The 25,953-nt window shown below is 42.0% G+C and overlaps 2 protein-coding genes across 2 annotated transcripts in view; both read right to left on the bottom strand.

Annotated features, from left to right (window-relative positions):
- LOC141984849 (natural killer cells antigen CD94-like) overlaps positions 1 to 25,953 on the bottom strand; it is an 89,289-nt gene that overhangs the window by 40,638 nt on the left and 22,698 nt on the right. Inside the window, exons 2-3 of the mRNA XM_074948291.1 lie at positions 14,906 to 15,001; positions 12,717 to 12,815 (exon numbers count right to left, since the gene is read on the bottom strand). Of these exons, the coding sequence (XP_074804392.1) occupies positions 12,717 to 12,815; positions 14,906 to 15,001 (195 nt within the window). The remainder of the gene's footprint in view (positions 1 to 12,716; positions 12,816 to 14,905; positions 15,002 to 25,953) is intronic.
- Positions 643 to 10,166, bottom strand: LOC141993123 (C-type lectin domain family 9 member A-like). Its single transcript, XM_074962442.1, has 5 exons — positions 10,124 to 10,166; positions 9,217 to 9,360; positions 3,616 to 3,767; positions 2,816 to 2,919; positions 643 to 775 (listed from the first exon to the last, which is right to left on the bottom strand). The coding sequence occupies exons 1-5, from the start codon at positions 10,164 to 10,166 to the stop codon at positions 643 to 645; spliced, it is 576 nt and encodes a 191-aa protein (XP_074818543.1).

The following is a 25,953-nucleotide window of genomic DNA, read 5'->3' as shown; positions in this document are numbered from 1 at the left end:
CAGCAGCTAAGCATTGGGGATGGGGGGTAGTGAATGCTGGTGTTGCATAAATGTTGGCCTTAGGTGCTTATCTGCCCTCTTTAGGTCCCCTTGTGAATCGTGCCCCAAGCTTAATTAAAGTGATTATAAACCAATTTCAGTTAAACCACTGTAAGTTTTGTGAATGTAAGAGGGAGTCTAAGTGCAGCTAACACTTGGCTAAAATCAAGACTTTTCCCATCTACTTTCTTCCCTGGTTGGTTGTGGATCTTGCAAACTCAGTGTGAAGTAAAACAACCATTTATCATGAGGCAAGAAACAAAACAAAACAAAACATGGAATTACAAATGCAGAACTTTATGACACAGGGAGTAATGGGATGCAATAAAATAAAAATAAATCCAGTTTCTTATCTTCATGGTGAACTAACTGATCCTTTAAAATAAACTCTGCCATTCCCAGCCATGTTTGATAAATCAGCATGCATGGTAGGAGTGTTTTGGTTGGCTGTGAAAATTTCTGAAAGGGACATTGTTTATCATCAGAAGTTGCTGCTCCTCATTGAAAATGGCAACTCTACAAACTCAAGGGGTGAATTATCTTTCCCTTTGGAATGTCATCGATTACGATTGCCATGGATACTGTAATCTTCTTTGTGCCATTTCAGTCGTCTTTTTTCTGAGTAGCCCTCTTTTCACAAATATAGCGATATTGGCCTGTACAGTTATGGGAGAAGGCTTCCCCAGCTTTGAAAAGTGCACATTTTTCTCCAGGCTCTTGTATCTTTACTGGAAAACTTTTAAAAGAAACATTTTACTGTCAGACACACCAGACTTGGTGAAATCACAAACAAATTTATAAAATCGATGTGCCTAAATCTTGGGGTAGATGCCAGATATATACAAAGAAAGAAATAGCTTTGGTACGATTCAGGACCTAGGACAAGCAGAATTGATTAAAAATGTGAATTAATTTGGGACTTAGGAAAATTGGGGGACTAAAGAGTTGACTAGAGCTAGAGAGACTGCAGGATGGTTTTGAGCAAGTTTCATTTATTCCACACAACTCTGGCAATGAACCCCAATCCTGCCTGGCAGCCCCCCTGCCTTTCCCAGTCACAGCTCTGCCAATGCCCCCTCAGTCATAGAATCATAGAATCATAAAATATCAGGGTTGGAAGGGACCTCAGGAGGTCATCTAGTCCAACCTCCTGCTCAAAGCAGGACCAATCCCCTGCAGTCCCCCTGCTACTCACATGTCTTGTATCACTGTGGGCTACTTCCCTTGTTCAGGGCCAGATTTTGATCCCCTTACACACATAGGTGAGTAGTCACTCACAGCAGTAATCCTGCAGATATTAACTGGATTAATACTAATGTGGGTAACTGCTCACTAATGTAAATCAGGGGGTCATAATCAGTCACTTGGTGCTGGCTAAAAAGACTTTCCTCTGAGACAGAGCTTTTAGCCTTATCTGTTATATGTAACTTATTTCAGACAAGTATGTCTAGCAGTCTGACCCACCTAGGGCACTTATAAAAACAGCTTTTTTTCTTCAGAATCATTTTCTGGCGATAAATTATCCAACCAGTTCTACTTTGACCTTGATCTCTGTGCCTCAGCTCCCCATCTGTAACATGAGCATCATGCCTCCCACTCACCTCACAGCGGTGTTGTGAAGATAAATTAATTTATGTTTATGAAACACTTGGATACTATAGTGATGAACGCCTTCATTCTTCCTGGCACTGAATGCGGTAAATAAAGCCTAGGGCCATGGATTGAACTATGAGTATAAAACAAAATATTGCACAGCCATTCTGTGCACTGACTGAGGCAGCCATTCTATGGAAATACAATAGTATGTGGTCATGTAATTAAAGACTGTATCACAGGCGTAGTCAATAGGCAGACCATGGCCGCCAGATGCTTTTGAATGGACTGCAAAATCTTTTTATTTACTTATAATTATCATTATTGTCACTGCGGTGTCAAAAATATTTCTCTGGAGTCTGGACTTGACTATACCTTGACCAAGAAATTTGGACCTTAACAAAAAATAATTGACTACCTCTGCATAATGCTATGCACAAGGGAGCTGAATTAAGTTTGCACACGCAACCTTAAGTCTGTTATTGCCTAACTTTTGAGTGCTTGAATTTGCAACTCTAATAATATTCTTGTAATGTATTTGTGTATGCGTCATGTGACTTTGTTACTTTGACCCTTTAAACCCTGCTCATTTTGGAGCATTCATTAACAGCACTTCTAGAAACTCAATAAACAACTCTGATGGAAATTCAATCAGTGATAACTCTGTCCTTCAAAAAGTCTGTGCCGTGAAACCATGGATCCAGATAGCTCAGTCTGAATCTTCATGTTTTTATCCACAAAATAACAAAACAAAAAAATCCTCTCAACAAGAAAAACTCAGCTCTGTAATCAAAACAAAACAACATATGACAAGGACAAGGACAAGTCAAATGTGTCCAGAGACCCCCGTCCTGCTTCCAATTAGCAAACCCCACTCTCTACTTCCAAGAGGGAGCTCAGCCCATATATATGATCTTTCTGAGCCTACCTAGACTCAGCTGCACCTGATGGCTTGGACTCTGAAACCCCTTGGAGGGATTTAACCAGCCCTTTCCCCATACTGTCTGACTCAATGCCTCTTTCTACAGGCAACATCAGCCCAGGTGTGTCAGGGCTGTGGCACCTACTTTAGGGTATTGAATAATCTTTATTCCCCTTCGCATTGACATAGTAAAAATTTTGTAAGAAATACACTAGGATATAAAAAAAAATTGAACTATTTCTAGGTGTGCCTGAGACTTACAAGACAGTGGAGTGGGCTGTGCCATCCTGCCACACCCAGCCATGACCGATTGCCATACGGGATAATCCAATCCAGTGAAATGAGGCCTGAGACTTTATGAAATCCTGTGTGGAAACAAAAGCAAATCAGCTCAAATCACGGTATGAGTGTGTGGATATAAGGGATGGGAGGGAAGCTAATGAGTCATGGTCACAGCCAGAATGCTGAGGTCCCCGGATGTTGGTCAAACACATTCTCCTTTTTCCCCAGAAGACCTTTGAGTACATTTTACAGAAAATATTTCTGAAATGTAATTCCTTCCTCCTCCTCAGGTTCAGCATCCTGCTTACTTTCCTTCTGGCTGGGGAAAACTGATGGGGACTCTCTAGGGAAACTGCTACTACAATGTCATTAATTATCCAGGGGAATTACTGTGGAAGGAGAAGAAACACTCTTTTCTCAATGGGCAGAGAGCACTAGCCCAAGAGAAATCTTGGGCCCTGTTAGTGAGATACTAGAAATGCATTTTGGTCTCTTGCTACACCCCCACCCACGTAGCTGTACTGAGCGTTAAACCCTAGACCTGCTGTCGTCACACTTCCTTTAAGCCCTTCAGGTAGTTTTAGAATATTTATTCATTCATTCCCATAGTCTGGTCAAGCTCTCTTAGGAAATTTAGCATGGAATACAACACAGGGCAGTTTAGAGAGTCACATTATCCTGACAACATGACCATTCATATTCTACTTCCCCATCACAGGGATATATGCAGGTATAGTTTAGAATATACAGGAAACAAAACAACAGGGAAAATTCCCTACCAGCTCTTCCTTGTTCTCTATTTTAAGCAGTAGGGATCCCCAAGAAGAACAGTATTCTCTACTCTTGTGCCATGTTTTCATTTCCTTAGAAAAATGGTAACACTTCTCTCCATGCTGTATCCAGCTCTCTGGGCAAGGTCTGCATTTATCTCCTTGAAAAAGAGACATTATAGGTCCATCACATTTCTGTGTGATGCAGTTTCCTGTGAGGGGTCATAATGTATTGGCTGCACTGGCATGTTTGTGCACCACCATTCTAAACTGGAATAGAGTCTACAAGTGGCACAAGTCTGTGATTTGAAACTAAAAGTAATTAATTCTGCTGCTGAGTCTGTGTGTCTCAGGTTTTCATAGATTCATAGATATTAAGGTCAGAAGGAACCATTATGATCATCTAATCTGACCTCCTGCACAAAGCAGGCCACAGAATCTCACCCACCCACTCCTGTGAAAAACCTCTCACCTATGTCTGAGATATTGAAGTCCTCAAATTGTGGTTTAAAGACTTCAAGAAGCAGAGAATCCTCCACCAAGTGACCCATGCCCCGTGCTACAGAGGAAGGCAAAAAACCTCCAGGGCCTCTTCCAATCTGCCCTGGAGGAAAATTCCTTCCCGACCCCAAATATGGTGATCAGCTAAACCCTGAGCATATGGGCAAGACTCACCAGCCAGATACCCAGAAAATAATTTTCTGTAGTAGCTCAGATCCCACCCCATCTAACATCCCATCACAGACCATCAGGTTCAGCTGATGCTGGCCATGAATTTGGGACTATTAGAAAACAAACATGGAAAATCCAAGAGGTAGCATCCCTAGTCCAGCATAGCCTCACCCTCCTTACTTAGAGGAGGCTAGCACCATTAATGGAACTAGGCCAGGCACCGTCTGCCCCAGAGAAGAACATATGTGCAACCAATGTAACAGAGAACAGGCTGAACTGCACAGTCACTGTCTGCTCAAAGGTCCAACATATGGGGAGGTGCAAATGAGATACATCCCCAAATTATCAGGAATGATAAAGATTTTTCCATTAAAAAGTGAAAAGGAAAAACTGGGCATAAGCCTGCAACTTATTTATTTTATTATTTTTTAAAGAAAGACACCAGAATTTCTCTCATCTGTCACCTTCTAGCACAGTCCTTGGCATGTGCGTCTGCAAGCATAGTCCTAGAATGGAAGAGCTTGATCAGGGGTTTAGGGAAAATTTTGAACAGGCGTATGCTACATCCCATTAGTGTGCTGACTTAATGCTGATCCACTTAAATGCTGACCCAGTCTCGTCAGTGAATTGCTATTATCAATGGTCACAGAAATTGCAATTATTTGTGGGCCCCATGAACAAGAGAGGAAATGAGAGCACCCAGGGAGGAAGGAAACATCATATATGACATAGGTGACATGAATGAGACATGAGTCAATTTGTCATTTGTGGGTCGCATCCTGTCACTCCCAAAGGAACAAGAAGGAATTGAGTGACGTAAATTGGAAACGGAAATGCCCATGTTACAAAACCCTAAAGTTAGAGTGCCTGGGATCATTGAGTATAACCCCTGCTGGATGCCCAACACTTCCCACAAAGATTCTTTTGTGGCTTTCAGTGTTAACAACAATTAGGTCAGGCCCTTGGGCAGTGTGTGCACAGGGAGATAGGAACCCTGAGAAAGCTCTGTTGTTAATAATGACAAGGTGAACAGGAATCTAATAAAACAAAAATGTTACTCTACGGGCTATAACAGAAAAGTGAACATGAGTCACACTACCTTTCATGTTCGCAATATCTGTGAGGTTTGTGTTCTTTGCTTGGAGATCATCTCTTTGCTGGTAGCAGATTTCCAGTGTTTTCTGCAGTTGGGTGATATTGTCCACAATTTCACATTGCTTTTTGAGGGTTTTGTTCTGCAGAACTAAAATTCACAATAAATTCACACATACTGTACCACGTGTAAATTTTGTAAGTTTTTATAAGTTGCCTTTTGTTCTATAGGTCTGCTTAGAGATATGTTTAATTTTTCAGGGTTTTTTTAGTACTTAAGGAGCTAGCAAAATAGTAAATGCTACTTGGATATTAAAAAGAGCACTGAGTGGTTTTAAAATGGAACGTATGCAAAAACAATTGACAATTTAGTTTGATTTCTAATCTCTGGGATGGAGGCACTGAATATTTCAAGAGACTGAAAGACTGTCAGTTCTTAAGGGCTGATTCACCACTCTGTTACTCCAGTTTTGTGTCATCATCACTCCAATGAAATCAAAACTAGATATACTGGTGCTGCCAATATCCAAGCTAAGTAGCAAGGAAAACAGCTAGAGATTTAGGTAGAATGAAGTAACAGGAGTGCACATGTGTAAGGGCACTGTTGGCCCCTTACTAACATTCAGTGGGGGTGTTTTAGTTGCTCGCTCCCAGTACTAAAAAGGGGGAAGGGTCGATGGGGAATCAGGACCCTGAGACTGACAGCCCCCAGGAACAATGGGGAGAGGCCAACGCTCCAGGTCAGCCTGAATGACAGGGCGAGCAGGCTAATCAGGGAGTCAGGAGGCCAGGGAGGTCCCGTCCTCCGTGGGAGCTGGACTTGCCTGGGTCAGACCGAGTGGGGCCGAGCTAAGGAGAAAGTAGGGGCCCAAGCTAAGCTGGGGAGCAGAGCTGTGCCAGATCCAGAGGGACCAGAAAAGCAGCCCAGAGAGAGCAGACCCTGTCCTGGGAGCAGAGCTGCAGCCCCAAAGCCAGAGGCACAGCCCAGAGAGAGCAGACTTGCCCTGGGAGCAGAGCTGCAGCAACCAGAGCCAGAGGGGCCAAAGAAGCAGCCCAGGGAGCTGGAGGCAGAGCAGCAGCAGCCGTGCTGGGACAGAGTGGTGGAGCTGGGGCTGGAGCAGTCCGGAGCTGGGTGCGGTGAGCAGCTGGGGAGAGCGAGTGGGACCCTGGGCAGCGGGCCCAGCACAGGGAGATGCCTCAGCCAAGCGTCTCTGTAGGCCAGGCTTGGATTATAACCCCGACAGGGCGGGGGCGACACTGGGAAGAAGGGTCCTACCACTTAGAGCCTGAGAGCGTGTGGCCACCACCAGAGCAAGTGTCCAACCACAGCATCCCTACAGCACAGCCAGGGCCTGAGACTTACAAGGAACAGACCGTGAACTGCCCTGACATTCCAGAGACACTGTTTGTGATGTTCCCTGCCACAGAGCGGGTTGATGTATTTCCTTTAACCTTTCCCATTTTCCCTTATTCTTTTTAAAATTAATTGTTGATTAAATAACTTGCATTTGCTTTAAATTGTATGTAATGGTCAGTGGGTCAGAGAAGTGCCCAGTACAGAGAGTACACCCTGGAGTGGGGACACCCTAGCCCCTATCCTAGGTGATCGCAGCAGTGTTGGGGGTTGAGCCCCCCAGGAATCCTGGGCCCAGCCTTGTTGGGGTTACGAGAACTCTGCCAGATAGGAGAGTGGAAGGGGAGTCCTCAAGGGCAGGGAGGCCACTGGGTAAAGGAAGTGGGAGTGAGAACTCAGATCCTTTCGCTAGCCCACTTCACCGGGGTAGTGCAGAAGCCAGGAAAGTTCCCTACAATAGTGGGACTATTCCCCCGCTTACACATGGATGTGCTCCAAAAAAAACCTAAATAGAGATAAAATCCATTAAAATCTTGCTGTAACTCGGAGGCACAGCACACAACATTGCTACCATGAAATCCAAACAAGTCCATGTTGCACTGGATGAGAGAACCTGAAAAATCTGATGCCTTATCAAAAGAGATGGAGAAATCACTGGAAGGAAGGAGGGAGTTGTCCATAAATTACATGACATCTTTTGGTGATTTTCAAGACCCACCCGCTCCCTTGTAACACTTTGTAACACTGGAAAAACATGCACATATAAGGACTCACCTACCTAATGCATTATATAATTTATAGACAGTCCCAAAGGCAGGCAGGAAGGAAGGAAGCACAGCATGGGGAGGAAGAAGCCCTCTGTGGAGAAAGAAGTGGTTCGGGACTATTTAGAAAAGCTGGATGAGCACAAGTCCATGGGGCCAGATGCACGCATCCGAGAGTGCTAAAGGAGTTGGCGGATGTGATTGCAGAGCCATTGGCCATTCTCTTTGAAAACTCATGGCGATCGGGGGAAGTCCCGGACGACTGGAAAAAGGCTAATGTAGTGCCCATCTTTAAAAAAGGGAAGAAGGAGGATCCGGGGAACTACAGGCCAGTCAGCCTCACCTCAGTCCCTGGAAAAATCATGGAACAGGTCCTCAAGGAATCAATTCTGAAGCACTTAGAGGAGAAGAAAGTGATCAAGAACAGTCAGCATGGATTCACCAAGGGCAAGTCATGCCTGACTAATCTAATTGCCTTCTATGATGAGATAACTGGCTCTGAGGATGAGGGGAAAGCGGTGGACGTGTTGTTCCTTGACTTTAGCAAAGCTTTTGACACGGTCTCCCACAGCATTCTTGCCAGCAAGTTAAAGAAGTATGGGCTGGATGAATGGACTATAAGGTGGATAGATAGCTGGCTAGATTGTCGGGCTCAATGGGTAGTGATCAATGGCTCCATGTCTAGTTGGCAGCCGGTATCAAGTGGAGTGCCCCAAGGGTCAGTCCTCGGGCTGGTTTTGTTCAGTATCTTCATAAATGATCTGTTGAATTTGTTCAGTATCTTCATAAATGATGGTGTGGATTGCACCCTCAGCAAGTTTGCAGATGACACTAAACTGGGAGGAGAGGTAGATACGCTGGAGGGTAGGGATAGGATACAGAGGGACCTAGACAAATTAGAGGATTGGGACAAAAGAAATCTGATGAGGTTCAACAAGGACAAGTGCAGAGTCCTGCACTTAGGACGGAAGAATCCCGTGTACCGCTACAGACTAGGGACCGAATGGCTCGGCAGCAGTTTTGCAGAAAAGGACCTAGGGTTACAGTGAACGAGAAGCTGGATATGAGTCAGCAGTGTGCCCTTGTTGCCAAGAAGGCCAATGGCATTTTGGGATGTATATGTAGGGGCATTGCCAGCAGATCAAGGGATGTGATCGTTCCCCTCTATTTGACATTGGTGAGGCCTCATCTGGAGTACTGTGTCCAGTTTTGGGCCCCACACTACAAGAAGGATGTGGAAAAATTGGAAAGCATCCAGCGGAGGGCAACAAAAATGATTAGGGGTCTGGAACACATGACTTATGAGGAGAGGCTGAGGGAACTGGGATTGTTTAGTCTGCAGAAGAGAAGAATGAGGGGGCATTTGATAGTTGCTTTCAACTACCTGAAAGGGGGTTCCAAAGAGGATGGATCTAGACTGTTCTCAGTGGTAGCAGATGACAGGACAAGAAGTAATGGTCTCAAGTTGCAGTGGGGGAGGTTTAGGTTGGATATTAGGAAAAACTTTTTCACTAGGAGGGTGGTGAAACACTGGAATGCGTTACCTAGGGAGGTGGTAGGATCTCCTTCCTTGGAAGTTTTTAAGGTCAGGCTTGACAAAGCCCTGGCTGGGATGATTTGATTGGGGATTGGTCCTGCTTTGAGCAGGGGGTTGGACTAGATGACCTCCTGAGGTCCCTTCCAACCTGGATATTCTATGATTCTATGATTCTATGATTCAACTGATACCTTTAATGTTGACCATATTTGTGAGGTTTGTGTTCTTTGCTTGAAGATCATCTTTTTGCTGGTGGCAGATTTCCAGAGTTTTCTGCAGTTGGGTGAGGTTTTCCAATAATTCATGTTGTTTGTTGAGGTTTTCATTCTGGAGAACTTAAATTAACAATAAAGTAACAAAAAGTGTGCCACATAAAACTGAAACTGCAGTAGCCTTTATTAAATCAATTTTCTTTTGCTCTACAGGTCCTGTATGAGAAATATTTATCTTTTTCAGATTTATTTTGGTATTTAAGGAGCTTGCAAGTTAGTACAGCACTACTTGGATAGTAAAAGAAAAAGACTGTGGTTTTGTAATCTGGCTAACAGATCATGTGCAGAAACATAATATATAACCCACACTGATTTTTAATCTCTGTTAAATTGGGGGAAAGGGTAGTGCTACTATCCCAAGCTCAACACACAGAATAAGTTTTGTTCCATGTTAGTCACCAAAATGAGGCACCACTTACACAGATTGTTTTCAAAATATGATCATGCTCTGAGCTCCACTGGGCTCCTCCTCAGTGGGGCCTGAATATGCCCATGGGTTGTCCTAGGATTCTTTGGCATGGCTCCTTTTTGTCTGAGGGGGGATTTTAAAGGTATTATCTCCGAAATGCCATTCATGTCGAGCACCAAAATGAGCTGTTTCTCAAAGCAGATTGTGCTGATTTGTGATCCTCCCTCTCCTTTCTTACATGAGGAATTAAATAGTTAATGTTAGCATTTAAATTATTATCAGTGGGCATCTGAGTTAACACCTCACTGAGAGGAATGGGGCAGCTCATCCCTTTCAGGGCTATTGTTCCAGGAATCACTTAGGCAGCTCTGCCATTCATTTTTGAGGTTTTCTTTGCAACCGTAATAATAGACTCACTTTTTACAAATGAAAGCTGGGATTCTGCAAAACTAAATAGCATCATCTAAAAAAAAATCATTATAGGCCATTCAGATGAGAGGGCACAATAGTGACATGGGAAACTATCTGCACAGCATTGTCCTCCTCACAAATAAGCACTTCTACAAGAGGGGAAGCACAACAATCTGCTGAAAGGAAACCACAACCTTGTTTTAGTCAGAGTGGGCAAATGAAGACGTCAAGGATTAGGGAACGCATCTGATCAGAACAGGAGATGGGAAATGATCTAGTCTAATCATAGGAGATAGTTGAAGATGCAAGTCTGTTATTATATCTGAACATGTGGTTTCTTCTACATCTGAGTCATCTATAGGGTATGGTTTTCAAATTGTTTGTGAAATGATAGCGTTGATGGTGAATATAAACAAAGTAGCACATTGCCAGTTAGTGCTGTGGAGAGGGGGGAGCTTGAAGGTATTTCTGTAGTAAAGCTTATTTGTCTCTTGAATTTGTGAATCTCTCTCTCTCCCCCAATAGGTTAGGTCTACAGTAGAAACCTTTGGCAGTTTAGCAATGTCAGCTTGGGGTGTGATTTTTGCAATATTATTTTACTGACTAAAACCCTAGTGTAAACAAAGCTTATACTGGTAAAAAAGTGTTTTTGCCAAAACAACTAATTTTGCTCAGGGACCTATACCGTCAAACTATACCACCAAAATCACCATTTTGCCAGTATAAACTGCATCTACTCTAGCACAGTTTGCTAGTATATCTATAGTGGCAAACCATTTCTAGTGTAGATATGGTCTTGCTGATGAGTTTATCTTGTTCCAATGTCATCATGTTAAATTCTTTTGTGCATTAATACTTCATGCAAATTTCCAAGTAGTCATAGTTTAACAACATTTCCTTCAGAGTGTGTCTCTAACTTAACCTCCACCAAGTGTCCCATAAAATTATTTGATTACATCAGCTTTGATTAGTTTGCTCTTCTCATAGAAAAGAATCATTGCATTTGATACAGTTCCACATGCTCAATTATTAGTTAAATTGGAGTAGATGGGGATTAATATGAGAACTCAAAGGTGGATAAGGAACTGGTTAAAGGAGCAACTACGAACGGGTCATAGTGAAAGGTGAACTGTCAGGCTGCAGGGAGGTTACTAGTGGAGTCCTCCGGGATCGGTCTTGGGACCAGTCTTATTTAACATCTTTATTAATGACTTTCTCACAAAAAGTGAGAGTGTGCTAATAAAATTTACAGATGACACAAAGTTGGGAAGTATAGCCAATATGGAGGAGGACTGGAATATAATACAAGAAGACCTGGATGACCTTGTAAATTGGAGTAATAGAAATGGGCTGAAATTTTAATAGTATAAAGTGCAAGGTCATGCACTTAGGGACTAACAAGAAGAATTTTTGCTATAAACTGGGGACTTATCAGTTGGAAGTGACAAAGGATGATGGCTATATTGTTTGGTCACAGGATGACTAGGAGCCATCAATGTGATGCAGCCATGAGAAAAGCTAATGCAGTGCTAGGATGCATCAGGTGAGGTATTTCCAGTAGAGACAGGGAAGTGTTAGTACCATTATACAAGGCACTGGTGAGACCTCATCTGGAATAATGTGTGCAATTCTGGTCTTCCATGTTTATGAAGAATGAATTCAAACTGGAACAGGTGCAGAGAAGGGCTAGTGAGACAATCCAAGGAATGGAAAACCTACTTTATGAGAGGAGACTCAAAGAGCTTGGCTTGTTTAGCCTAACCAAAAGAAAGCTGAGGGGAGATATGATTGCGCTCTATAAATACATCAGAGGGCTAAATACCAGGGAGGGAGAGGAGTTATTTAAGTTAAGTTAATTCAGGGGATGGTATGATGGGGTTGCCTATGATGGCATGTAAGCTATTGGTGACCGCCAGTAGCAAAAATCCCCAATGGCTGGAGATGGGACAGTTAATGGAGAGAGCTCTGATTTACTATAGAGAATTCTTTCTCAGGTATCTTCCTGGTGGGTCTTGCCCACATGCTCAGGGTTTGACTGATTGTCATATTTGGGGTCAGGAAAGACTTTTCCCCTGGGTCAGACTGCCTGAGACCCTGCTGGTTTTTTGCCTTCCTCTGCAGCATGGGGCATGGGTCACCTGCAGGTTTAAACTAGTGTAAATGGTGGCTTCTCTGTAACTTAAAGTCTTTAAACCATGATTTGAGGACTTTAGTAACTCAGCCAGAGGTTAGGGGTCTACTTCAGGAGTGGGTGAGTTTCTGTGGCGTGCAATGTGCAGGAGGTCAGACTAGATGATCACGATGGTCCCTTCTGACCTTACAATCTATCAGTCTATGAATCAAATGGGTATAAATTGGGAAGAGAGGTGCCAAGCCATAATTGACTACTGAGGGTAGAACTGAGGACTCCATACTTTGGTAAAGAACAGTTTCTGAATGAACAATACAGTGTATCTCTCTAATCTTACAGCACTTACTCTTTGAGTACAGAATGCATTATCTGAGAATGTACAGGTAAATGTGTTAAAACAATGGAGCTATGCTGATTTACACCAGCTGAGGATCTGGCCTACTTAGTGTCTTCTCTGCAAGTACTTACCCTTAGCACCCAGGACACCTATTGTTACCAACAAAACCAGGCAGAAGATTCCAAGAATCACTAAAATGAGCTGCAGGTGTGGAGACAGAGAGGAAGAATCTAACAGAAAGGAGAAGGGAGAAAATCAAAAAAAGTGAGCCCACCTATCCTCAGAATCTGGTGTCAGATTGAAATTTGTTTAGGCAGTATCAGTGACACATGGACAGAATCCAGCCAACCAGGACTAAAATAAGAACACAGGGACTGCCATGCTGGATCAGAACAATTGTCCTAGTCTACCATCCTGTCTCCAACAGTGGCTAGAACCTAGGGTGACCAGATGTCCCGATTTTATAGGGACAGTCTCGATTTTTGGAGCTTTTTCTTACGTAGGCACCTATTACCCCCATCCCCATCCTGATTTTTCACACTTGCTATCTGGTCACCCAATTGGTACCTAATATTTCAGAGAAAGGTGTAAATCCCATATAAAGGACAATATGCAAAAACATCCCTGTGGAAGAGGTTTCTTCTTAACCTCAGGTAGTTGGCGATTGACTTATGCTCTGCAACTTGAAGGCTGTATCCAACCACCCCCCCCCAAAAAAACCCCAGTAATAGTTTCCATTCATTAGCTGTATAGCTAATGAAAGTGATTGTAGCAAATAGACACCTTTGTTGGTGGCAGATTTGTGACTAGCACTTATCAAAAGATAGAAGTTCATGAACATTTTTCACGTCATTCAAAATGTTTCATTATTTTTATTGTTTTCATGACAAAAATTGAAAAAAAAATTAACAATTTTTAGTTAGTTTCCAACTGAAAAAAAAGTGTAAGCATTTTGCTTTGTGGGGGGTGGGGAAAGGGTTGCCCTATTTTCTGTCACCTTTTATCTCCCCTCTCCTTGAGAGATAAAGTGGGTTTAATAACCAAAACAAAACATAAAACCCAAAACCTTTAACTTAACATTTTTGAAGTGAAACAAAGTTTTTCTTTTCAATGCTTTAATTAAAAAAAATGAAACATTTCAACCAAAACCAAAAAATCTAAATGATTTAGTCAAAAAGCCATTTTTGTTGAAAAACTTTTTGATGAAACACTTTTGATCAACAGTAGTTAAGATCTCTCCATCTGCTATAGACAATTTGGGCCCAGATTTGTTATCAGCTTCCAGTAACAGGACATATTCAAGCCTGCCAGTAGAGGCCTGTACTTTAAGAACTTAGGTGTATTTTTATCACTTAGCTAGTTATAGAGGATAAAACAAAGAATCAAAATCACAGTTCGCCTGCGTATGGGCCTTCTCTCACTAGGATAGTCTGAGGCCTTGTTCTTAGCCTAAGGCCTTTGGCTAAGCCACAGGGGCAGCTATAAGCTGGGAAGTGTATTGTCACATCCTCACATTCCAAACCAGTCAATTGAAATAAGGTGGTCTTGGGCTGTTAGGAAGACGATCCTGTCCTGATAGTGTCCATCACCACCAGATAAAGAAACAGATCTTAAGATGGTTAAAGAAAACGTAGTTTGATAGCATCCTGTCTGGCAAGATATCACTTATCAATGGTTGTGATTGTGAAACCCTCATTTCTGTCTTGTTTTATCTTTATGGCCCCCACTTTTCTATTGTTAATCTGTCTGGTTCTCTAATTGTTTCTGTCTGCTGTATAATTAATTTTGCTAGGTGTAAATTAATTAGGATAGTGGGATAGAATTAGTTAGAGAATTATGTTACAATATGTTAGGATTGGTTAGTTCAATTTCAGTAAAATGATTGGTTAAGGTATAGCTAGAATATTACTATATAAACTGGGGTCAAACAGGAAGTGGGGGGAAGGGAAATTGGAATCATGTTTGCTAAGGGCGGGGGGAACGGGAACAGGGACACAGGCAAGGCTCTGCGGCGTCAGAGCTGGGAAGGGGAACACTGGGGAACAGACTCTATCGGTGTATAGAGATAAGCCTGACTGGTGTGAAGGGCTTCAGAATATGCTTGCTTGGAAACTAACCCCAGCAAACATTGCATTGTCTGCGCTTTGGACTTCTGGTCTGTTGCTGCTTGCTCTCTGCGTGACAAGAACCAGAGGAGAGGGTGAAGGGACAGTCCTCTAACAAACACAGTAGGAGAAAGTTAGTTATTGGAGGAAGAGGTTTGATTCTTTACAGTAAAACACCAGCATATATAGAATTAGAAGCTTTTAAAGCACAGTACCTGCATTCTTGGCCTTCTCAGCTCTCTGTCTGCTTTGCTGTTCATTAGGACTATGAAATTTCAGCTCTGAGTAGGTCACATCCTGCTCACTCATTTCTAGTGGGTTATAGAACAGAGAGTTTAGACTCAAGTGTATTGAGATGGGATATGATGAATAACTGACATAACATATCTATGAAACTGCCCTCAGAGCAAACAAAGTGCGCCAGTACCTGTTTTATGCCACAAATGAGCTGTCTTTTAGAAAAGCCAATCAAGGTTCTTGTGATGAAAAGAAATCATATACTAGAGCAATCAGTCCAGTGTGAATTTCTTATCACTTTTATTAATACAGTGTGGAAATATAGTTGAAAGGGGGCTCAGTTTTCAAAACTTTACTAAGCTGTTCTAATATCTGACCTCTATTTTTATTTCCAGAGAATAAAATTTCCCAAACCGGAGCTGTCAATACATGTTAGTAATTTAAACAATGAAATTAAAAACAAAACAAAAGACAAAAAATCAATTCGTTAACACTGAAGGTTTATAAAAACAAACATTAGAAAGTCAGGTTTTGACTTAATCTTTAAAAAATATATTTGAAGGGCAAAATTTTCAAAGGGGCCTCATGGAGTTAAACATCCAGCTTCCACTGAAATTCAAAGTGAATTGAACTGAATTTTCCTAGGTGTCTTTTAAAATCCCACTTGAAAAGTATGGTTTGACAGTCTGGGAACCTGTCAATGGACATCTTTTATCTGAGATTTTGAGGTCTCTGTATGTATGTTTATCAAGCAGCAAACACAATTTTGAATGTGGTGCCTCCTCTTTTTACCTCCACATTGGACAGAAATTCCCATGGGTAGTGACACAGGGAAATGGAGCCTACAAGTCAGTCTTCGAAAGAGACAGTTATTAAGAGCTGTTAAGCAGTGAACAGACCTGGTCCAGACAGAAAAATAGGATAGCTGAAGACTGGGAAAAGCCAGTTTGCTCAAACTTCTTTGCAGGGGTTTGGGATTGGAGAGTGGGATATCCCCAGCAGCAGAACAAAAGAATCAGGTGTTGGTTGTGAGACGTATAAACTTGAGGGACTCATATAGCAGGGAAGGAACAGTAAGCTTTGGACAGGAGAGAGCAAGAGAGGGGCCTGCTATTGTAGCAAGGTGTCCTGTTTACCTGCAGCACCAGCCAAGGGTCAAACAAAAAGAGCGAGAGCGAGAGAGAGAGAGTGAGGGAACAAGAATCCATGATTCCGGAGAGAAACCGTGTGCAGGAGACAAAGATCCTGGACGCCCCAGAAGGTTCTGCCCAAGCCCAAATTGCTCTCCCAAGTGGTGAGGAACCTGAGGCAGGGAGAAGTGTAGACAAAATGATTGTTTTGCCTAGATCTGTGTATGTCTCTTGCTATCTAAGTAAAGAGTAATGGTGTTTAAAAACTCTTATGAAGCCAATGTGCCTGTTTCCTTCACTATCACGGCCGTTAAAACAGTAAATCTAGAATTCCCACAAGACTGGAGTTCTGCGAGAGGGTGTGTTTAAGCTACAGGAGAGTCGGGGGGGGGGGGAGAGGGGTCAGCACTGGTCCTAGGGGCCTATGTTAATTGGGCCATGTGGCTGCATTTCCATGAAGTTATAACAGACAGCCTACACCCATGAGATGTGCCAGAGAAGTCAGCAGGGGAAACACTTCTGCACTCTATTGATAGCCAAGGAAGCTTCAGAGCTCATGCGTCCAGTGATTTGGGACTCCACACAGCAGCCTGGGGAGTGTCCAGCACACAGCACTCTTCTAGAGCTGCATGTGTGACATATGGGAGCACAGACTCCAGAAAAACTTAAAGTGAGATGCTACTCTGAAAAAAATAACTATGTAAAATTGATACCCTCTTACCCAGCGGGTATGTGCTCTGTGCATATTCAGATCATAGTTGCTGACTTAGCTTAGTGTCAAAAATAAGTTAGATTTTTTTTAAAAATTCCTTTTAGTCTCATAGAGCCATATAGCTCAGACAGAGGGAACTGGTTTATTTCTACCTGTGTATCACCAATTGGAATAGAATTGCTTAGTAAGTTCCAATCAATTGTATCTGTACAAACCTATCACCAGCAAAAATTAAAATATGCTACCTATTGTTGGTATCGTCCATAGCCAGACCCTCACTACATAATTTCTAACACTCTCAATTCTATGATAGAGAGCAAAACTCAAAATCAGCATCCCAGCTCCAGCTCTGGGCAAGCAATGTGTCATATTACATCCTCAGAAAATGCAAGAATGAAAAGATGAGTCTTGCACAATGCCCTGAAGGTCAACAAACCCAGGCTCCACCAAAATAATAAGAGCAATTTAATGTGATCACCCTATACCAAAAACTCCTGGGTCAGAGACCACCAGAGTTCTTCTCAAGAAACTGCTAAGAGAAGCAACATGAGTGTGATTATGTTGCATAAAAATAGTACCTTGCCCTTTTCCTGCCCTTATTTCTAACCTCTCCCGGTCTTTCTGTATTTTTTTCTCTGACTTCTGTAGGGTTCAGAATATCATCTAGTTCAGTATAATCTTATCTACAGCAACCCAAATCATACCTACTCCTGATTTAATACACTAACATTAGTCATCACACTTCAGTTTTGGACCCTCACCCATTTTTCAATCAGTAGGACTAGAATCATTTCCCAACCAGCTTCAATTTATTTTTTTTTTCAAATAGGATTTTTTGAATGTTTGTAAACAGTGCTTTTCTAAACTCTAAAGCCCCATATACTGGCTTCCTGGGTTGGAAAAGATCTTATAGCTTCAATGTCAAGTTTTCAAAAGTGCCTGCATTATTTAGCCATTTTTGAAAATGTTTACCCTTGGTGTTTAATGGTAAAACAACCAAATACATTACAGAAGTCAAAAGGAGCACAAATGCAAATTCACATACTGCAGGGACAGCCTATACTAATGCTAATATTAATGCTGATTAATGCAACAGTAATGTTTATAACCACTTGTACTAAATTTATAAGAGAAAAGAGAAGACTTAGAGTTAAAAACCAACCTACATCAATTATCTAGTCTAATATCAAAAGCTACTAAGACGTTTGGTGATGATACCTGTGTGGATGTCAGAGATCCTTGGCTGGAGTCCTGGAATAGACGTGTTGATACCTTCGTATGGCATAAAAATATGAGAGAGAGTATGTCTATCGTGTTAGTAGAGAGTCAACATAAAACAAGGGAGGAAAAAATTATTTGCTGTGGTGTTCCGGCTACAACTGCACAGGAAGTTCGCACATAACTGGTTTGAAGTGAGCTGCCCCCTCACAAAGTGTTCAGAGCAAAAGGATTTTCACCTTTATGGGTTAAAGCATCATTTTGACCAGCGGTCAAATTAAAAAACAAAATTAGTGATACTCTTCCAGGTTTCACCCACAAACCAAATTTTCCTCATTTGAGATATGAAAATGTGACACAATTCACAGCACATTGCATAGATGTTCATATATTATCCTGTGGGCTTTGCTTGGCTTTTCAGGCTTGGCTCCCCCTCAGAGAAACACTCATGAGAAGGCCAGATTAAGGCACAGAGGTAATATGCATATGCCCAGGACCACAGCTCCCAGAGTTGTGTGCTGGAATCAGAGTCTAAGTATTCATGAAAATATGAATTTTCCTAATTCTCATGGATGCAAAGAAAAGGATGGAAATGTGAGCCAAGTATAACTCATGCAGTGACTTCTACATAAATCTGCAGACAGCCTCCAGAAGAGGTAAGAGCAGCAACGATCAGAACCAGGGAAAAAGCCACCTGTCCCCCGCCAGCAACCACCAGAGCAGATCTGGGCCCTGTTGCTGCAGGGGAGGGGAGCTGATTATTTGGGGATCTTGGATTACCTCACTGGGTTTTGTGGGATTGGCTCCCCATCAGTGACCTTGTCTTAATCAAGAAAAAAGATGTTTTTTAAAAAATTGCCAGCTAACTCCATTTGAAACACCACTAATGCAGATGCGTTTAACACCTTTATAACTGGATTAGCTATTTGGGGTCCAGAGCAGATGGGGTTTGGAGGTACCAACACCCTCCCACCCAAATCTGACCAAAAGTCTGTTTTAAATGTATTAAATTGAGTCTACACTCGGTCCTAAGTGGTGTTTCAAAATACCAGTGTAGTCTTGTATCTGCCCCTTCCTCAGTTGCCTATAAGACAGTGAGCATTCTGCTGCAGTGAGCATCCCAGAGCTTCTTCCTGGGGGTTGGTGTCGCTCCGGTGGGGGGAAGAAAACACAGCTAATCACACCTTTAAAGTTGTCTGAGGGAAATGTCTGTACTGCTTTGCTGTGTCCCAGGGAAGTTATGAAAGTTGGAGCATTTGTAACAGCTTCACGCTTTCTCTCCCAGCTGAGAGGCAGGCTGCAGGGGCCATGCAAAGCAGGATAAGGGAAAGGGCAGCTTTGGTCTCAGAGGGGAAGAGAAAACAGGGCAGCATTCCTTAGAATTTGTTCGAAGAAAATGTTTGTAATGTTCTCCTGGGTCCCAGGAGAGTTAAAGAGGTTGGGGTGACTCTCCCTGCTTTAACCTTTGTCTCCTGGCAGAGAAGAAGGCTGCCAAGGGTGAGTGGATCAGGAGAAGTGGGTGGGTAGCAGCTCCTGTTTTGTGTGGAAAGAGAGAACAATGCAGCATTCCATTAAAGTTATCTGAAGAAATTATTTGAAACAATGTGCATACATCCCAGGAAAGATATTGAAGTTGCCATATGTCTCCCCTTCCCTGTCCATTTCACAGCCAATAGACAGGCACAAAGGCAGGTCTTTCAGGGGCAGGCAGGGACTGGATTCATGATGCCTATTTCCTTTTGCATGAAATCTCTCCATCCTAGCTCAGAATTGTATTGATTTCCATTCCATTCTTCTCCCAATCCTGGAAGCATATTCCAGCAAATTTTTCACACAGCATGAACAGCTGGTCTTTTAGATTCCTGGGGTCTGCAAAACCAGATCTCTCCATTCAGTGATATGTAGTGGGGTTTCCATTCTCAGAAACATTTCCCTGGCACAGAATGAAGACTGAAAAGCCACTTCCTTTTTCCGTTGAGGTTCTTGAAATACCATCCTCTAATGGGTGTCCAGTCTCAAAGAAGAAAATTGAAACTGGTAACATATTCCTTGGAAGGAATCTCCACACTATCCTCCAACCTCTTGAGACATGATGAACTTTTTACATGATTAAAACCACTATTAATTTTTCTATCACCATTATAGACTTGTTTCAGAGTAACAGCCGTGTTAGTCTGTATTCGCAAAAAGAAAAGGAGTACTTGTGGCACCTTAGAGACTAACCAATTTATTTGAGCATAAGCTTTCGTGAGCTACAGCTCACTTCATTGGATGCATATGCTTATGCTCAAATAAATTGGTTAGTCTCTAAGGTGCCACAAGTCCTCCTTTTCTTTTTGCGGATACAGACTAACACAGCTGCTACTTGTGAAATTGTGTTTTGTTTTTATGTTTTCAAATCTTGCCCTGAAACTCATTTTGCCACACATGAGACATCAGCAGTAGTGTGTCTTTGTGTGATACTATGGTATTATATGGTTTGATTTGCTCGTTGATTCTCTTTAACCTATTAATGTTACCGTTTTTGAAGAAGTTAAGTATCTACCTCACGGTTTTAGGGCACAGGCTGGAGCAGGAGCCATAACAGGAATAGGCATGGACTGAAGCAGAGGCAGCAGTAAGCTGGAGCAGGAGTAGTCAGTCAGAACTGCCAAATAGCAGGGACCATCCCCAACAAGGTAGCACTGTTAAGCAGACTGGAGTGGCTGCTTTTATTAGCAGCCTATATACCAGCTGGTTTGACCCTTCCTTATGGAATGGCTGGCCCATTAGGACTCACACATAATTATTTCAAATGACATCCCCATATAAATTATGACATGTTTCTACACCCCCCTTTTTGCTTTATGTACCACTCTCTGGTATCATTTTTGGACATGTACATTATTGGTGTGGCAGCCATTTTGATTTTTAATTTTTTTTTATGGGGAGCATTAGGACTGCTTGTGTGTGTTTTTTTCACGTTGAGAGCCATCTAAAAAGTTTTAAGGTTAGAAGAAAAAAGATTTTTTTTTTCAGAAAAAAATAGGCTTTTACACAGTTAAGCCCTTTTCAATAAAGTTTAGTAAGAAGAGGAATAACGAGTGAAGACGTAAATATGTTAATTTGCATTTTTAGAGAAAAAATATTTGATGCATTTAGTTTATTTTTGAATAAAGTCTGAATGACACACCTTTTTAGAGAAACAATGTATGTCTTTTGAAATAAAGGCATTAAATGTTAGTAACAGAACATCCTTTTTTAAAAAAAAAAGAATTTTTATGCATTTAGGTTATTTCAAAATAAAGTCTAAATAACAAACATTTTTAGAGAGCTATAATTGTTTTTTTTTAAATAAAGGCATTAAATATTAGTAATACAACATATGTTTTTAGAGAACACTGGGGGGAGGGGTGGTGATTAAACAAGACAGAAAATGAGAGAGGCTGTAGAACAGCCAAGAAAAGCCAAAGACTTTCAGCCTGTTAGAGACAGGGAGAGAAAATAAAGTGAGAAAGGCTACAGAGAAAGTTTTAAAACAATAGGAAACGAAGACAGCCTGTGTCATTGACCAAGCAGCAGAGAAAAGAAAAAAGCACCTTCCTCTTGCAGCTGCCACTAGTCAAATGCCAGTAATTCCAGGACAGTCAGCCTTGCACAAGTCATGACTCTTGGCTGAGCCAATCAGAAGCTATTCTTTAGACACGTCATAGAATTTCATTTTCCTGAACCAGCCATAATGTCCCAAGAGGCATAGCTTTTGACCACTAACCTGTTTAAAAATGAATCTCTTTAAGCAACTGAATAAAAAGACAAACTCTATACATAACACAAGTTTTTTATACAAATACACCAGCCTTTTAAAAAAATAATGTTAGCTTGCTTTTTAAAATTTTGCCTAAAGGAAAACTGCACTAGAAACTTATTACTTGTAATAAGGAGCTGCGGGCGGCCGTGCCTGCGGACAGTCAATGTAAACAAACTGTCTCGTGGCCTGCCAGCAGATCACCCCAATGGGCTGAATGCAGCCCCCAGGCTGCAGGTTGTCCACCACTGCCCTAGACGATTGGCTAAGAGAGATTTATGGCAACTGTTGTAGAAAACAATATGAACCCTTAGAACAGGCCTGCTGATCAAAGGTGAAAGTGCATAATTTTACCCCTCAAGGAAATGAAGAGGCTGACTCTCTGATAGTCCTACATTATAATTATACAGGAAAACTTATTCTAAGAGAAAAGGCAACCTGTTGCATACACTTAAAATATGTAGTATTTCTCTTAGACTTTAAGGGCAGAAGGAGCTATCATGATAATCTAGTCTGATCTCCTGCACATCGAGGCCACAGAACCTCACCCATCCACTCCTGTAATAGACCCCTAACCTCTGACTGAGTTACTGAAGTCCTCAAATCATGGTTTAAAGACTTCAAGTTATAGAGAATCCACCATATACACTAGTTTAAAGCTGCAAGTTTAAACCATGTCCCATGGTGCAAAAGAAGAAAGCCCCCACGGTCTCTGCCTATCTGACCCGGGGGGGAAATTCCTTCCCAACCCCAAATATGGAGAGCAGTCAGACCCTGAGCAGGTGGAAAAGACCCACCAGCCATACACCTGGGAAAGAATTCTTTGAAGTAACTCAGAGCCCTCCCCATCTAGCGTCACATCACTGGCCGTTGGAGATATATACTTCTAGCAGCTGCAGATCAGCTACATGCCACGAAGTGGGCATTCACCCATGAAAGCTTATGCTCCAATATGTCTGTTAGTCTATAAGGTGCCACAGGACTCTTTGCCGCTATTGTAGGCAGTGTCATAAAATTATCAAGATCAGTCTTGAAGCCAGCTAGGCTTTTTGCCCCCACTGCTGCCCTTGGAAGGCTGTTCCAGAACTTCACTTCTCTGATGGGTAGAAACCTTTGCCTAATTTAAAGCCTAAACTTGTTGATGGACAGTTTATATCCATTTGTTCTTGTGTCCACATTGGCACTGAACTTAGATAATTCCTCTCCCTCTCTGATATTTATCCCTCTGATGTATTTATGGAGAGCAATCACACCTCCCCAAAGCCAAACTCTTTGAGTCTCCTCTCATAAGGTACATTTTCCATTCCTTGCATCATCCTATTAGCCCTTCTGTGTACCTGTTCCAATTCAAACTCATCTTTCTTAAACATGGGTGAGCAGAATTGCACACAGCATTCCAGATGAGGTCTCACCAGTACCACATACGATGGTACTATCATTTCCCTGTTTTAACAGGAAATACCTCACCTGATGCATTTTAGGACTTCATTAGCGTTTTTCATGGCCAATTCTCATTGGTGGCTCATAGCCATCCTGTGACCCACCAATACACACAGGATTTTCTCCTGCACTGTCACTTCCAACTGATAAGTCCTTGGCTTCTAGCAAAAATTCTTGTTGTTAGTCCCTTAATGCATGAGCTTGCACTTTGCACTATTAAATTTTGCCACATTTCTTTCACTTCAGTTTACAAAGTCATCCAGATCCTCTTGTATGATATTCCAATCCTCTTCTGTACTGGAAATACCTCCTTACTTTGTGTCATCCACAAATTTTATTTGCACACTCACACTTTTTGTGAAAAGGTCACTAATAAAAATGTTAATTAAGATTGGTCCCAAGACCAATCCCAGAGGAACTCTACTGGTAACCTCCCTCCAGTCTGACCGTTCAACTTTCAGCATGATCCATTGTAGTCTCCCATTTAACCAGTTCCCTATCCATCTTTCCATTCTCATATTAATCCCCATCTTGTCCAATTTAACTAATAATTTCCCATGTGGAACTGTATCAAATGACTTATTGAAATTCTGGTAGGTTAGATCTACTGCATTTCCTTTGTCTAAAAATCAGTTATCAAAGAAGATCAGGTTGATCTGGAAAGATCTACCTTTTATAAAAATATGTTGTATTTTATCTCAATTACCATTAACCTCTATGTCTTTAACTACTTTCTCTTTCAAAATTTGTTCCAAGACCTTGCATACAATTGAGGTCAAACTAACAAGCCTATAGTTTCGCATATCACTTTTTTCCCTTTCTGAAAAATAGGAACTATATTAGCAGTTCTCCAGTCATAGGGTACAGGCCCCGAGTTCACAGAGTCATTAAAAATCTTTGCTACTGGGCTTGCAATTTCATGTGCTAGTTCCTTTAATATTCTTGGATGGAGATTATCCAGGTCCCCCTACTTAGTCCCATTATGCTGTGTCAGTTTGACTTCCACCTGGATGTGATAATTTCTACTTCCATATCCTCATTCCCATTAGACACGCTGCCACTATCCCTAAGCTCTTCATTAGCCTTATTAAAAAGGAAGGCAAAGTATTTATTTAGGTGTTGGGCCATGCCTAGACTATCTTCGATCTCCACCCCATCCTCAGTGCTTAGCGATCCCACTTCTTCTTTCCTTGTTTTCTTTTTATTTATATGGCGATGAACATTTTACTATTGGTTTTAATTCCCTTTGCAACGTCCAGCACTGCTTGGCTTTTGGCAGTTCTCAATTTATTCCTACACTTTCTGACCTTAAGAGGTAGCTTCCCTTGCTTATCCCTCCCATCTTCCAATGTTGATAAGCAACTCTGGATGTGACTCAAGGTCAAATGTTTGTGACAGAATGTACCCCTGTGAAGGAACAAGAGGCAGGAGCCAAAAGTGCTGGGGCTGCATGGAAGTGGCCCAGGGAGTTGTGACAGACTGGTGGAGAAAGAAAGGAGGACCAGCAGGAAGCTGTTGAGTAGCAGAGTAGTGGGTGGACCTGGGTCTCCCCCCCAACCCACCCACACTCACCACTGAAGAAGCAGACAGGCTATGGACTGTCAAGCCACTGCAAGGAGCAGCTAGATGGTTGCAGAAGGAGTCCCCGGGGAAGGGGGGAACCCGGATTGTGACATGGCCGGACAGCTGTGCCACAGAGCAGAGGCAGTGAGACTGGAACTACAGTGGATCTGAAGGCGGAGACAAGGATGGGAGAGCCAGCACCACTAGAGGGCACACCCGCTGACCAGAGCTAATTCCCAAAATGGCCAGCAGGAAGCGCCAGTGTGGCGAGTGACCCTGCGACAACCTGTATTCATATCCTACACACTATTGTAAAAAATTTTGTACAAAAGTATGCCTTGTAAAGTATCATTTTACTTTAATCATAATTCTATCATTTTAATATCATAATTTGTTGATCTGTATCATCCTGATAACATGTGTGTGGCAGCCCTGCATGTGAAGTTAAAAGATTCCACTTTATGGTGTTATTAATACATGTTGCAAACTGAGGTTGGCAAGCAGGTCTGTCTCAGACAAAGGAATGTGTGTTCTACTTAAGTTGCATTTAAGCAGTAAACAGAATCATGAAGAACGAAGGGAAACAAAGGAAGCTCAAACAGGTGAGAAAAAAGCAACAGGGAACATCCTTCAACATAGACTCTTTGTATTCTACTACCCAGCAGTAAATGTTTTCAAGAGGGGGACTGAAACTATAAAAAGGAGGAACAAACACCTCAAGGTGCCCCTTTCTCTCTGCCCACTCTTGGACTGAGGGAGGGGTCCTGACCACAGAAGTGTGGTAGATAAGACTGCTGAAAGCATGTGGTGAGAAAACTTTGTTTGAATTTGACATATTTTGCTAAGTTAGGTACCAATAATGTTTTATCTTTATTTTTTCTTGTAACACTTTCTGACTTTTTATGCCTCATTACTTGTACTCACTTAAAATCTCTCTTTATAGTTAATAAATTCATTTAATTGTTTTATCTAATCCAGTGTGTTTAAATTGAAGTGTCTTGGAAACTCAATTTGGGATGACAAGTTGTGTGTATTGTGGCAAAATGCTGGCACTACTTTGATGGGTCTCATGCTTTCTCTTCTTGGGGAGGGTTCAGGTCACCGTTTCTCACCCCTGAACTGGGGTATTAACTGCCCCACTAGTGTCCTAAAGGAGAGGAGTGGAGAGGGAGGGACCCG

Source organism: Natator depressus, chromosome 1, assembly GCF_965152275.1.
Source record: "Natator depressus isolate rNatDep1 chromosome 1, rNatDep2.hap1, whole genome shotgun sequence".
In the NCBI taxonomy this organism is placed as follows: Eukaryota; Metazoa; Chordata; order Testudines; family Cheloniidae; genus Natator; species Natator depressus.
This window is presented reverse-complemented; position numbering and strand designations above follow the sequence as displayed.

Coding starts and splice junctions, on each gene's coding strand:
- LOC141993123 (XM_074962442.1), bottom strand. CDS start 10,166: ATGCTATTTAGTTTTGCAGAATCCCAGCTTTCATTTGTAAAAA. Junction 9,361..10,123: donor CCAGCTTTCATTTGTAAAAA/GTGAGTCTATTA, acceptor TGTTAATTTAAG/TTCTCCAGAATGAAAACCTC. Junction 2,920..3,615: donor TAGAGAACAAGGAAGAGCTG/GTAGGGAATTTT, acceptor GTTTCCACACAG/GATTTCATAAAGTCTCAGGC.